The 12316-nt window shown below is 44.9% G+C and overlaps 1 protein-coding gene and 1 long non-coding RNA gene across 5 annotated transcripts in view; one reads left to right on the top strand and one right to left on the bottom strand.

The window, feature by feature from the left end:
- Positions 1 to 6735, bottom strand: part of LOC136361461 (uncharacterized) — a 49239-nt gene extending 42504 nt beyond the window's left edge. For all 3 annotated transcript variants that reach the window (XR_010743638.1, XR_010743636.1, XR_010743637.1), the window contains exons 1-3: positions 6654 to 6735; positions 4717 to 4796; positions 3743 to 3919 (exon numbers count right to left, since the gene is read on the bottom strand). This is a non-coding gene — a long non-coding RNA (uncharacterized lncRNA). The remainder of the gene's footprint in view (positions 1 to 3742; positions 3920 to 4716; positions 4797 to 6653) is intronic.
- A 37-nt stretch (positions 6736 to 6772) lies between these two features.
- TMEM140 (transmembrane protein 140) lies at positions 6773 to 12156 on the top strand. 2 transcript variants are annotated; one of them, XM_066319402.1, is made up of 4 exons: positions 6773 to 6907; positions 8865 to 8982; positions 9624 to 9737; positions 10600 to 12156. In XM_066319402.1, exon 4 carries the CDS (start codon positions 10623 to 10625, stop codon positions 11184 to 11186), a length of 564 nt encoding a protein of 187 aa, XP_066175499.1. In that variant the 5' UTR covers positions 6773 to 6907; positions 8865 to 8982; positions 9624 to 9737; positions 10600 to 10622; the 3' UTR covers positions 11187 to 12156. The 2 variants fall into 2 exon arrangements, with proteins under 2 accessions (XP_066175499.1, XP_066175498.1); XM_066319401.1 differs by lacking the exon at positions 9624 to 9737.
- Positions 12157 to 12316: the final 160 nt, after the last annotated feature.

Raw genomic sequence — 12316 nt, 5'->3', positions numbered from 1 at the left:
AAAAAACTGTGGTGATACAGAGCTTGGTTTACTGCATCACTTAAATCAATATGCTTTTTTTTTTTCTGCAGCCTTACTTTTTGCAGATCAATCTAGGCACACTAAAAGGTGTATTATTTGGTTTTGTGTAAATCTTATTTCATTAACCATGGAAGACACTGATTGCTGTAAGCCAAAGTGGTTAAGTTCAGGGTAACTGACAGCAGAGCAAGGATCTGTATGCTGACCAAACAATATACCTACTAAACACCATCAGCTCTGCCCGTGTAGACTGTGAGTGACTGGGAGACCAGAGGTGCATGTGATTTTAGAGAGGTGAGCATTGTGTTATGAAGAGCTGTGGCCCTAACGTGGTCATTTATTAGGGAATAAAACTTCTGTACATTTCTTTTTGTGGGGAAACATTTTTAGGTTGCATCTATCTCATCAAATTTAAGATGTCCGTAGTATAGAAATCAAGATCTGAGCTACACAACTGGTGCTGAAATGCAAAGAAATAAAAAGACATGTGCATACCTATAGATTAGATGTTTGGAAAAAATTCTTCAGTACGTGGGTGAAGACTCACCAGAACAGATTGGCCAGAGAAGCTGGTGATGCTTTATCTCTAGAAGTGTTCAAGGCAGGTTGGATGGGACTTGGAGCAACTTGGTCTAGTGGAAGGTATCCCTGCCCATAGCAGGAGAATTGGAACTAGGTGCTCTTTAAGGTCTCTTCCAAGCCAGCTCACTCTGTGATTCTATCATGGTTCTATGATCTTGATGTATCATCAGAGAACAATGTCAAATGAGCAGTGCAGACCAGAAGTATTCATTTCCCCTGTAGCTTAACCCTGATCATCTACAAGGCAGTTTTCGTTCCAAAGAAGGGGGCTTTCACCTGTCAGCTTCTGCAGCACAGCTGAGTAAGCAGTCACAGGGTCAGGATGGGGAGGGCACTGGCATTAAGCACAAGAAGTACCATGCTCATGTACCTTGGTGTCATACTTTGCAACACCTGGTTCAGAGGGTTCAGAAGCTGTGTCCTCCTCTCGCACATGCAGAAGAGTCCTCACGGTGTCACTAAGGGCCTATTGCCTACATCTAAGCTCACAGACAAATGTAGCCTCAGATTTAAAAGAGTGATTTCACAGGAGGACAAAGAGGTATTTCATTTTCCTGTAACCTCTATTTACATGTTTTGCTGAGAAAAAAAGAGTTGAAGCATGTTTTTCTCTTTGGTTACTTGGTGTTTGTTTCTTTGGTGCCTGTGATTGGCATACTATTACTCAAGAGGTTTCCCACAGATATGCAAAGCAAACTCTTGTGAGTGAATTACTTTTGGATGAAATTTAGCCAACAATAATAGTTCCTGTAAATTGATGCTTCCTGTTTGTGACATAAATGCTGTAAATAAAAAAAAAAAAAAAAAAAAAAAAAAAAAAAAAAAAAAAAAAGGAAAAACTTAGCAGAGGAGGAGATGTTCATGACTGAACACCACCTTGGCCACCTAAGAGCCTGACCCTGTAAGGCTAGGCTTGCCAAGACCTATAAACACATGTACACATTGCAAAACTAATTGTCAGGTCAAGCTTCACTAGGTTCTGTTCAGTCAGTTTGGTGCTAAAATATATGTGAAGACATCTTTCATACAATGAAATTGTATGGATTGCATTCATACATCTTTCATGCAAGGAATAAAGTTATTTTGCTGGTTGAGTACCAGAAGCAAAACTTCTCAGGGTGATGTTGTTACCATGTAAAGTAAGTAGCAACAGTTTATTAAATGGATCACGATCCCTTCAAGAATCTTCTGAATCATCTTCCTCTAAAGATTATGTGCATTTTCCCATGTGGCTCTACTTCAGTGACTAAGTCTATTAGATCAAAAGACTTAATAAAATTTCTGTTGTTGATCTTGATGAAAGTTGCTAAAGGCATTTGAAAAAATGTGACTAGGAAGGAATATCAGAGCTGCAGTAGAATTTTTAACAGAAATTCATGCTAGAGATGAACATAGCCCTCAATGACACTTCGCTGATGTTTAGCCTAAAAAATTATATGGCCTCAAGATGTAAAATAGGAGCACTGTTATTGTTGCCTAGAGAAAGCAAACTGTTATTTGGAAAGAAGTCACATTGATATTTTGATGGGTAATATTTTTTCTTAATGTACATAAACTTTTTAATGCTGACTGCTTTGTTAATGCTTTTATTGGTTCAAGAAATAGACCAGCATTTCTCAAGCTTTTTTGCATTTCATGCCAATTCTTCTTTTCAGAAGCCCAAACATATGAAAAACAGAGCAGTGGCATTTAATACTAGTGAGAAAGCATAGCCGTCCAGGTTCCCAGACTAAAAATAAACAAACCATGTAGGAAGTGAGTAGGAAGTGAGCTCCCTTGTCACTATATCTTTGTATCCAGGTTCATAAATTTTTGCTAAAAAGAACAGCATAAGGGATTCAACCTTGAGCAGCTTTCTTACATGTACTCCCTCTGCGATTGTGATTATCATGTTTATTTGCAATTGTTGGTTTGGTTTGTGGGAGCTTTTTAAATTTGTAACTGTAATATTCCCTTATGAATCAAAATGGTTACTAAGACACCAGAAAAAAATCCCCTAAAATATCAAGAGAATATTTCCACAGCATTGCTAAGAACAGAAGTCGTAAAAAGCAAAAATACTCATATTTTTCATTCCAGGAGGAACATGCTTGGGGTGTTTTTTGCAGACCAGAGACAGATATATGACAATTTAATTTAATCATTTAATCACTGTAACTTTACACAAACAATTTTATCACCAAAAGAAAAATACCAACCTTCACATGGTAACTGTTTCCCCATTAGTTATTGAACTCTTACCAAGATTCCCATGTCCTAGCCTGGTGTACACTACCTGAACAGCCCCTAAAAAGGCTGACTGATAGATAATACCATTTTGTCAACCAGTCTTCTGGAACTTGTTAGTACTAATAATTCATTCCTGTTTCTATTCTTTTTCAGAAACTCCAGGCACTACTCTGTTTCACAGATTCAAGGCACTGATATTCAACCTAACATATTTCAGGTACCTGAGCCAGTGAAAAAAAGTAAACATTACAGGTTTGTTTAATTCTTTAAGTACCAATATGCCTTTTCTTTTTTTTTTTTTCTATAATCTCAAACTTCATTAAAGAGTATGTTCCACAAAGATAAGTATGGAGTTCTTTGACTGGGATTTCCCTCAATCTCAGCATTTGGAAGAGCTCATTTTTCTGTAATTTAAACTGTCTTCATCACATTACTACACTATGATTTACTGATTGACAACAATCTCACTGGAGAAAAAATTAACCCAAGGCAAATTCCAGAGAGGTCAAAAAATATTTTCCCCTATTAGCAGTAGGGTACATGCATTTGTAATAATGTGTTCATTGGGTTAAATATTAATAATGGAATTCTGTATCAACTGTAAAAGTCGCTGCTTTGCTTAGAATAAAAGGTGTTTAAAAACGTTGTAAATATTCTTTGTTTCTCATGGGACACACCACCACCTACACTGTCAGACCTGGTTCATCTCACCTGTTGATCATGGACATGTTGATCACCCAGTAGTTCTGAGAGGAGGCACATGCCGTGCATTACTAAAGCCAGCTGCAGCTAACCTGGCCCATGTCCAGCTGGTGAGACACCTCTGCTGGGTCAGGTCATGCTGAGGGGGTCATGCCAGGGGCCTGGCCTGCAGCACTCATTTGGGCACGCGAGGACATGTAGTGCTCACCTGCCATCAGTGTGGGGGCTGTGCCTGTCACACCAGCCGAGGCACTGGAGATCCAGATCTTGAGAAAAAAGACAAATCAGCCACTCACAGTACATAGGAAGAGGTGAAGTTAAAAGGGAGTCCCCCTTCTCCCAGCCTCTGAGTGTAGGCAGAGATCATTACAGTCATAATTGTCTTCTGTGGGACAGGTAGTCCAGTTAAGTAGGGTTAAGTATGGTACAGTTGAGTACATTGCAGTGTTATGATCAGTAAGAGCTTGTCTGCCAAAGAGGAGATTTAACAAAAAATGTCTCTTTAAATGTTTTTGCAGGCTTGGCACTTCCTTCCCCAGCTGCAGATTTCCGTTCTAGGTACTGTGTATCGTAACAGATCATATTCTTCTTGGTTTTCCCAGAATTGGCATTGCTTAGAGGAAGTTTAACAAACAAATAAATAAAGATCCTGGCTCTTAATATTTTGTTTCTGTGTTTTATAGCCAGACTAGAGTATTATCCCACAGAATCATATATGGGATAAGTTGTAGTAGTTTACTTTAAAAAAAAGAGGGTAAAATAAGCTAAAAATTTTGGAAAGTCACAGTTCATCTCATGCTTTCCTCATGATTGCTACTATTATTAAACTGCTGAGTGTTTGCTTTAACTGCACAATGAGAATCAAGAACAAAAGCAGTTAATTCCACTTTAAAGCCACATTAACCTTCTTAATGCATGCAAAAAATGATGTCTATTTCAAGAAACAATTCCAGGAAGCAACGCTCACACAGGAATTTAGTAGAAGGTGGCTCCTGGAACATGCTCCCCTTTCCCACCTACAGAAAACAGGACCAAGCAGCCCAAGCACTCTACCCAGTCTCTCTTATCTCCAGGCACACACAGTTAGAAGCCTTGCTCTCTTTATCCTCTCCCTTCCCATTCTTTCTCCATGAGACATGTCGATGTTCGTTCCCCTGCTTACCCTATCCCCATCAGACTTACCCTTTCCAACTGCTGCATCATCAGATAGATTTTGGCAGTGGGAGCCCAAGAGGTAGTCAGAACATATCTGTAAAATGTCCCTAGGAAGAAGAATGGAAAGGCATATTGCATCCTGCCCAGCCTTTGGGCACAATCTTCCCTGCCCAACTACCTGGAAGGAGAAGGCAGGGTAACTGTAGAGAGGCAGCCAAAGGTGTGGAAGGAAGCCTCCAGAACCAAAAGGTCAGCTGGGAACAAGGGCAAGTCTTGAGTCAAATTTTGACTGGACTTCTCCCTTTTAGTAGCTATGGCATCCCAGGAGGCATTAAAAGCAGCAGAGATTGAGACCCTGCTGGGGAGGAGACATGGAGCTCTGCAGGAAACATTGAAAAGTGCTTCTGCCACAGCGCACAATTGGGCTATCAGCTCTGGTCAGCGAGATACCACAATCCAAGAGTAACATTCCCAAATTGTGTATTTTAAACATTTAAGCTTTTGAATCACCTCCTAACGGCACAGTCGGCGGCAATTCCAAAATGTTTGAAGTCAAGCAAGTGAGGCAGAAAACCAGCTCGGCTGAACAGGGATCTTCTCTTGGGGAAAAAGGCAGAAAAAGGAAGGTGTGTGCACAGTGGAAGCAGCGTCAGGTTACATGGTGTTGGAACAGCCGCCCCTCTGCGGGGACAGTGGCTTGAGGGAGAAATGCTCTGGCATGATGGAGCAGACCCACTGTGGCAGCCATCCTGATTACCCCAGCAAACAGGACCCCAATGTAAAAGCAAGGATATTTTTGAAGGAGGTGTTTGTGCCTTCTGCCCATGGCAGTGAAACAGCGGCTTCATTTGAGGTGCTGAGATCAGCTAAGGAGTTGGTTGATCACAAGATCAAAATTATAAACCCTTTTTCTCCCTGAATGACAGAAAAACGAACAGCATGTTGCCGAACCGCATGACCCTCCTCTTGGGAGCACAAACAGGCACCCTGCCAAAGCATGTTACTTCACTGGAACAGAGGTCTTGCCTCAGAAGTCTCTTATTCTTAAGTTTCCCGGACATCAGGCCCAGTGCTAGATGGCCATGTTCAGCCCCAAGGCTTCCTTCTCCACTTTCAGCTCAGCAGCTCTGGAGTACTGGGCTTCATTCGCTGCAGGATTTCTGTCCCCACCCACCAGAACCCATCTAAGCCATCCATGATCTGAACTCCCTTGATCCAGATCCTTGTCCCTCTCCTCTGCTCAAATTATTCCACACACAAAGGCACATAGGAGGGCAATCCCCCACAGCTACTTGCATGTTTCTGTCCATTAAGCTTCTCTTAGGACTTCCTCCCATATTTCTTTCCACTTACTTTGTGCTCTTGGATGTGAGTGTCAGTATTACAGGCTCACAACATATGTACCATATGGAGATTTCTAGACCATGCCTAAACATGGAATTACTAGTGAAAATCTGTGAACAGCTTCATGGCTAAGTGTCCTGCATGCATCAACCCCCAACACATAACCCTCCTAACAGACCCACCACAAAGACTGCTAGTAGGACATACAAATCTGCCCAAGAGGACTGAAGGAAGGAGAGTTTTGCCCCTTACATAACTGGAGGTTTCAGTGGTTCCCTGTAGCAGCAGGCATCTTGGCACCTTGCACTGTGGTTGTGTAAGGACTGTGGCTGTAAGCAAGGGAACTTGGGTGACATTGTGTCTGGGAAGCAGAGGAAGGGGATCAGCTTCCAAAGTGCAAGAAGCGCTGTGTTGGCAGTGAACTCTGGGAGTGCTAAGGTCCATGCTGGGACGGTCAGTGACCTCTAAAGAAGTATACAAACAAAGCTAAACAAATTCATCTAAGCCCTCACGGACATCCAAGCTACTCTAATAGCACAACAATTGGGGTGAGCTTGACCTGGTCAGTTATTTGTGCTGGTTAGCACAGCAGGAAGAAGGAAAGGAAATGCAAGCCTGACCTTGGCGCAGACTGTGGAACTGGGCTTGGCTTGTTTTCTTGGTCATACGCAGCTGACTGAGTACTGGTGAAGAGCACTGCCCTCAGAACCGAAAGAGAAAGCAGATAACTATCTGCATGTGACGGAACAGGCTGTGGTGACAGACACCAGCAAGCACAGGACTGACAGCAGTCACCAACCCACCTGGCTCCTGGAACAGCACCACAGCCTTCTCCAGCGTGTTTCAGCTCCACATCCACCCAAATGGGCAGTCTGTAAGTATCCTCCAGGGACCCCCGCTTTTTTAATGTCACTGGCATTAGGGAGAACTGCCAGGAAAAGTGGTGTTGTAGGTGCAGATGTCTTGGAGAGTCCTTCCCCTGCCGTAAGACGCTTTTAAGGGCAGTTCCCCCACAGTCAGTTCCATTTGCCACTGGTTGGTTTCTGTTTATCAGCAATCCTTAGCTTGTCAGTGGCCTATCTTCACCCATGGTCTCTCTGCTGCTGATCCTGCCTGAGGGGGAAAGATGATCTCGATAGCTGGGGTTGGGAGGTGGTGAAGGGATAGTACAGATGTCTTGAAAGAAAAGTGTCATGTCCAAACCTTGACACTTTCCCATCACTCTTGTCCAGCATTTCTCCCCTCAGCAGCCAGGGAGAGGGGATGCAGGAAAATTAAGTTGTCTGGGGGTCTCTTCACTGCAAAAGGAAATGCCCATTCCCTCACCCCTTTGCATTCAGCCCCACTGCAATGGCATCCAGTGGTTCACAGAGGTGCTTGTCCCTGCACAGAGGCCAGGTCCTGTGGCAGAGCTGTGTGCCTTCCTGTCCCCTTACCCAGGACCTCCACCACTGCTTGCTGGAGGAAGGCACAGCTCCAGCCTTCCCAGCTTGGGAAGGTTGCCCACCTGCCTGTGAGCAGCAGAAAAAAGTGCTGTGCAGTCCCAAAACACAGAGGGTTCCTAGGAACCTTATTTCCCACACAAAGACCTCAGGGAGCTCCTGAGCCATTCACACAGGGCCTCTTTCTGCTGGGGAGACTGACACACAGAGCTCTCCTATGGTGAAACAGTGTTTCTATCAATGCCAGTCCAGGAACAAGGAGTCTGAATCCAGGCTGCGGCTCGCTGTGCCATGTTCAGGTTCCTCTTTCTTGCACCTTTGAGGAAGAGCTTCAGAGTCTTCCATCCAAAGGCACAGACACCTCCTCCGAGGCAGCAAGGCTGCCGCTGTCTGAGAAAAACCCAAGCTGTGCACTGGGTGAGAGTTCTTTCCTGTCTGCCCCTTGCTTCTCAGCCAAGCTGCTGCCAAACCTGCCTCAGTGATGAGCTGCAGAGCTCACAAATGTCCTATCTGTGGCTGGACAGGCACTCACTCAGCCTTCACCACCTACAGACCAGTCATGAGTTCTCTATCCAAGCTGGCACAGGGCAGCTGGTCCTACCAGTCACATTTCTGGTCCTACCAGTCACATTTGGAGACAGGGATTTACTTACTGGGTTGGCCTGGGCAGGGGAGGCAGCAGGAGGCAAAGATGCCAGCAATTTGGTGGTGAAGAGAGGGACATCGCTGGGAAAATATGTCCCCTGGGAGAGGGGCTTTCCCCAGGTCCTCATACATGCCGAGATCACAGAGCAGCACAGGGTCTCTGAGGTGGCTGTCCTCCACCCCTGCCACATGTTACCACAAACCTGATAGGAATTTAATTCTCTGTCCCCTCTCTAGTAAACATGTGCAACTAGGACAATTTTTAATAGCTTTTATATTTTATGGATGCTGAGGGAGTGAGCGTGAGATGATTGAACAAAAAGCCACGTTTCTACAAGCCTGCCTTCCTTAGGAAACTGGTCTAAAGAAATACAAGCAAGGATTGGTAGGAGGGCAGGGCCAAGAGTCAGCTGGGCTGTAGTGGTCCCAGCCCTGAGGTCTAACAGAAATCCCCTGGAGACCTGGTCAGCCAGCCAAGAACTCCCTCCAAGTGCAGCTTGCTCTTGCTCTGAGGGCTGTGAGGCAGGACAGCAGGGAGAAAAATGAGTGGTGTGAGCCTTTGTGGAACAGGGAGAGGAAGAGGAGCAATGCTTGGGTGCAGGAGACCATGTGTAAGACAGACAAACCAAGGGGCAATACTAAGGGCAAGACAAACCATGGTGAAATCTGCCAGAGGTCTCATTCTGCAGCACAGTCTGTGCCCAAGCATAGATATTTTCCTGGTTGCTTGTGTCTTCATTGCAGACTCAGAACAAGAGGCGCCCTCCATGTGACCTTCCAGTCTCTCCAGAAGTCTGTTGTGAAGAGGCCCTCCAAGGGATACTACAAGAAGTGAGGAAAAGTGAAAAGGGTATGTGGACAGGTTGGTGTTTGATGCTGTGACTCCCCTTCCATGCCATGCCATGCTCTTGGGAAAAGTTTGGGATTGAGAAGCTTCATCTTTGTACTCATGAAACAGAGGTGTGCCCCACTTCCAAGTTTCCAGGGAGAGATGAGGAGTGGGAGAGGGATGCTGAAAGGTCTCTAGTCACCAGCACTGCCACCAGGTGTTGAGTACAGATTGAATGGAGTCTCTCCTGGCATTTTAAGAACTCAGAGACTGTACCAAATCCACAATCACCTTTGGGTGATGCTCTAGGAGGACATCCAGGATATGACAGATTCACAGACAATTCTGAACTGGAATGGACCCAGAGTTCAATTCTTAAGTAAATGGCCGACACAGGATTGAAGGATATGCCACTGGGTTAACAGGCAGTGGAAGGGGACAGTAGGGCCAATGTGAACTTCTTGAAGGAAAGTGGTAAATTATTCTCAGCAGATAAAGCTTGTCACAGGGAAGAAGAGTTATTTGCAAAGATTCAGGCCTGAGGCTAAGCTTGAAGCCAAGGTCTCTGAGTCCTATGTTTATGCCTCTCTGCAGATTGGGGTAAACAGTGCCTCAATGCTAGGTGGCTCTGCAGCTAGTGATATCCTTTCCTGATGCCACTTCCCTGTTTTCAGCGTGAAGCAGAAGCCTGCAAGACGGCACTGAGGACAGTATACATTCCAGGGAGAGGAGGAGAGTCAGGTTTGCCAACAAGTCTGAGAGAGGAGCCAGGTGGACAGCAATCAGAGGTGTGTCTCAGTAGCACCCATGTCCCCCAGGCCTCAGAGGAATGGCGGCAGGTGGATCCAGGGTGCCTCTCTGAGCTGGGCACCTGCCTGTCTGTGTAGGGCACTGGTCCTCAGGCAACCAAGACAGAGGAGCACCATGTCTGCCAGCCTCAGCGGGTAGCAGAGCTGCAGGTATTCAGTCCTGCTGTGTTCAGAAATCTACAGGCATGCAAGGACCTGCATGTGGAGCTCAGATGCTGGAAATGGGTGGTATCAACGGCACTGGGTCCCAGAGCTATAGGACAAGGGCAGGAGGGAAGGGGAGCCCTGCAGTTCAGATCCTGTCATGTCTGCACTTTACTCAGTAGTCCAAAGATCACAAGGAGTGTCTGATAACTGAAAGAAAATCATTTTCCCAGAATAGCTCTTAACCCCTACTTCTTTTACTCAATAGTCCAAAAATCACAAAGGATGTCTTTGTCTGATAAAACCAGAAAAAAACGCATTATTCCAGAATAGCTCTTATCCTGCTTCTTACCAGACAGCAGTTTTTCTCTCCTCCCATCACTGCAGTTGCTGACAAATGCCTCTTTTCCAGTGAGACCATGGTGCAAAGGGCATGTGTGGGGCTGAGTCATACTCTCCTCCCAGTACTGTCCACACATGGGACATCATTAAGCCACCTTTGAGGTTACCAGAAGTGCACCAAATGCACACCCCTCAACCCAGTAACACATGTGCAGCGCAGTCCTTGGCAGGACTGAGATAACTCCTATTTGCAAGGGGAGTCCCTAGACCCCAGCTCTAAAGTTCAGAGCCCATCTTGGGAAGGGTGCCATAAGAAGCAACAACTGAGGAGTCCTTCCTTCATGTTTTGTAACAGGCATCCCCACAGCAGTTTTTACCATGGTAGCAAGAAAGCACGTAGGCATCAGGATGGGTCTGCTGCAAGAGAGATGTACCAGGAACCTGCTCCACATGCTGAATGTTGGGACCTTGGTCTTGATGTCCTACGCACTGTTGTATGAAGCTGGAAACCTGGTGAACCTCCCTGACAAATGCATTGGCTTTTACAACTTCTGCCTGTGGAATGATACAGCCGGGGAGCTGCAGTGCCTGGACAGCAAGGGTCTAGAGGCAATAGGCATCAGTATACTAGAAATGGCACTAGCCAGGTTTTGTGTGTATACCTGCCTGGTCATCATCCCCTTCCACCTCCTTTATGTTTTAATGGTGAATTGTAGAGAGCAGAGAGAGGGATGGAAGACGATCTGCATCATATCCTTCATCAAGATGATAATCCTGTCTGGAGGCCTGGGTATATTTCTTTTACAAACCTCACAGTGGATTCATCCCTCTGATTTCACTGGAGGCTTCCTGGCACTGCTTGGGACTGAGGCCCTGCTACTACTCCAGATTCTCACTGCCACTGTGTACCTCAGCTGGGCCAAGCATACACATACGTGTTAAAGCCATTTAACTGAGGAGGCCCTGCTCACTAAGATTTGACAGTGAAGAAGATGCAAGAGTTATCAGTAAAATGTTAAAAATAGTAATGCCAATACAGCTTTACTGCCTAGAAAAAATCTGATTCCCAGTCCAAAGGCTCATGTCAAGCCATGCTCAGGCACATTGCTGTGTGCAGCAGTCTGGCATCGAGCTGACGCCAACAGCCACAGCACACCACAGAACCTTCCCAGCTACATTCTGTAACACTCCTCAGGTTGGGGCACAGCATCAAAGTGACATTTCTGGCCCCAAAGAGCAGTGAAGGTAGCAGAACGAGCACACAGTGGAAAAAGCCTTCAGCCCATACCTAGCCTAAGTAAAAAACGTTGCTAGTATCTCGTAGTATGTGATTAAATCTGTAATTAACTAACAAAATGCTTTTAATACCTTTAGCCCTACAATATAACAAAGATACAGGGAGTTTAAAACCAGGATCTGTAGATTATGTTTAACTAGGAACTAACAAATGTTCACGAAAATGTAACCAACTAGGTAATTTCTTTCTAAATAGACAGATTATATATCACTTAAATAAGCAGCCAATCAACAAGCAACCTTCAAGGCTGTGAAGAAAGCCATCTAGGGCAATAAAGAAATAACACCAGAAAGAACCAGTTTTGTAGTTTGAAAATAAGATAACAGACTGAACATGCACCAATTAAGGAAGTGCAATAAAAGGACAAGTGACGAAGACGAATGAACGACCACCAAAACCCCGAAGGAGGTTGTAATAATCCCTAAGGGACACTAGATGGCAGAAAAGACTGAAATAGTTAACTCCTGCTCGTATAATCATTTTTTAAAATAGGCATTTTAAGTTATTGATTTGTCTGTGTAGTGAATATGTAATAGCCTTGTAAATATAAACTGCAGGAATTCATCCAGTGGCTGAGCGCACTTACATAAATAAAGAATGCCTGCTTAACAGTGATATCCTTTGCTGTTGAGTGAATTTGTTTCAAGGTACATGAGGGTCTCTTTTCTCTCTTGCTTCAGCCTTGGTGGGGATGAGGTTGGTGATGCTGATTTGACTGATTCTTCAATACATGCTCTCACACCTGGCCTCATGTTGTTTGTTTGTCCCCTTTTTG

Source organism: Sylvia atricapilla, chromosome 5, assembly GCF_009819655.1.
Source record: "Sylvia atricapilla isolate bSylAtr1 chromosome 5, bSylAtr1.pri, whole genome shotgun sequence".
In the NCBI taxonomy this organism is placed as follows: Eukaryota; Metazoa; Chordata; class Aves; order Passeriformes; family Sylviidae; genus Sylvia; species Sylvia atricapilla.
This window is presented reverse-complemented; position numbering and strand designations above follow the sequence as displayed.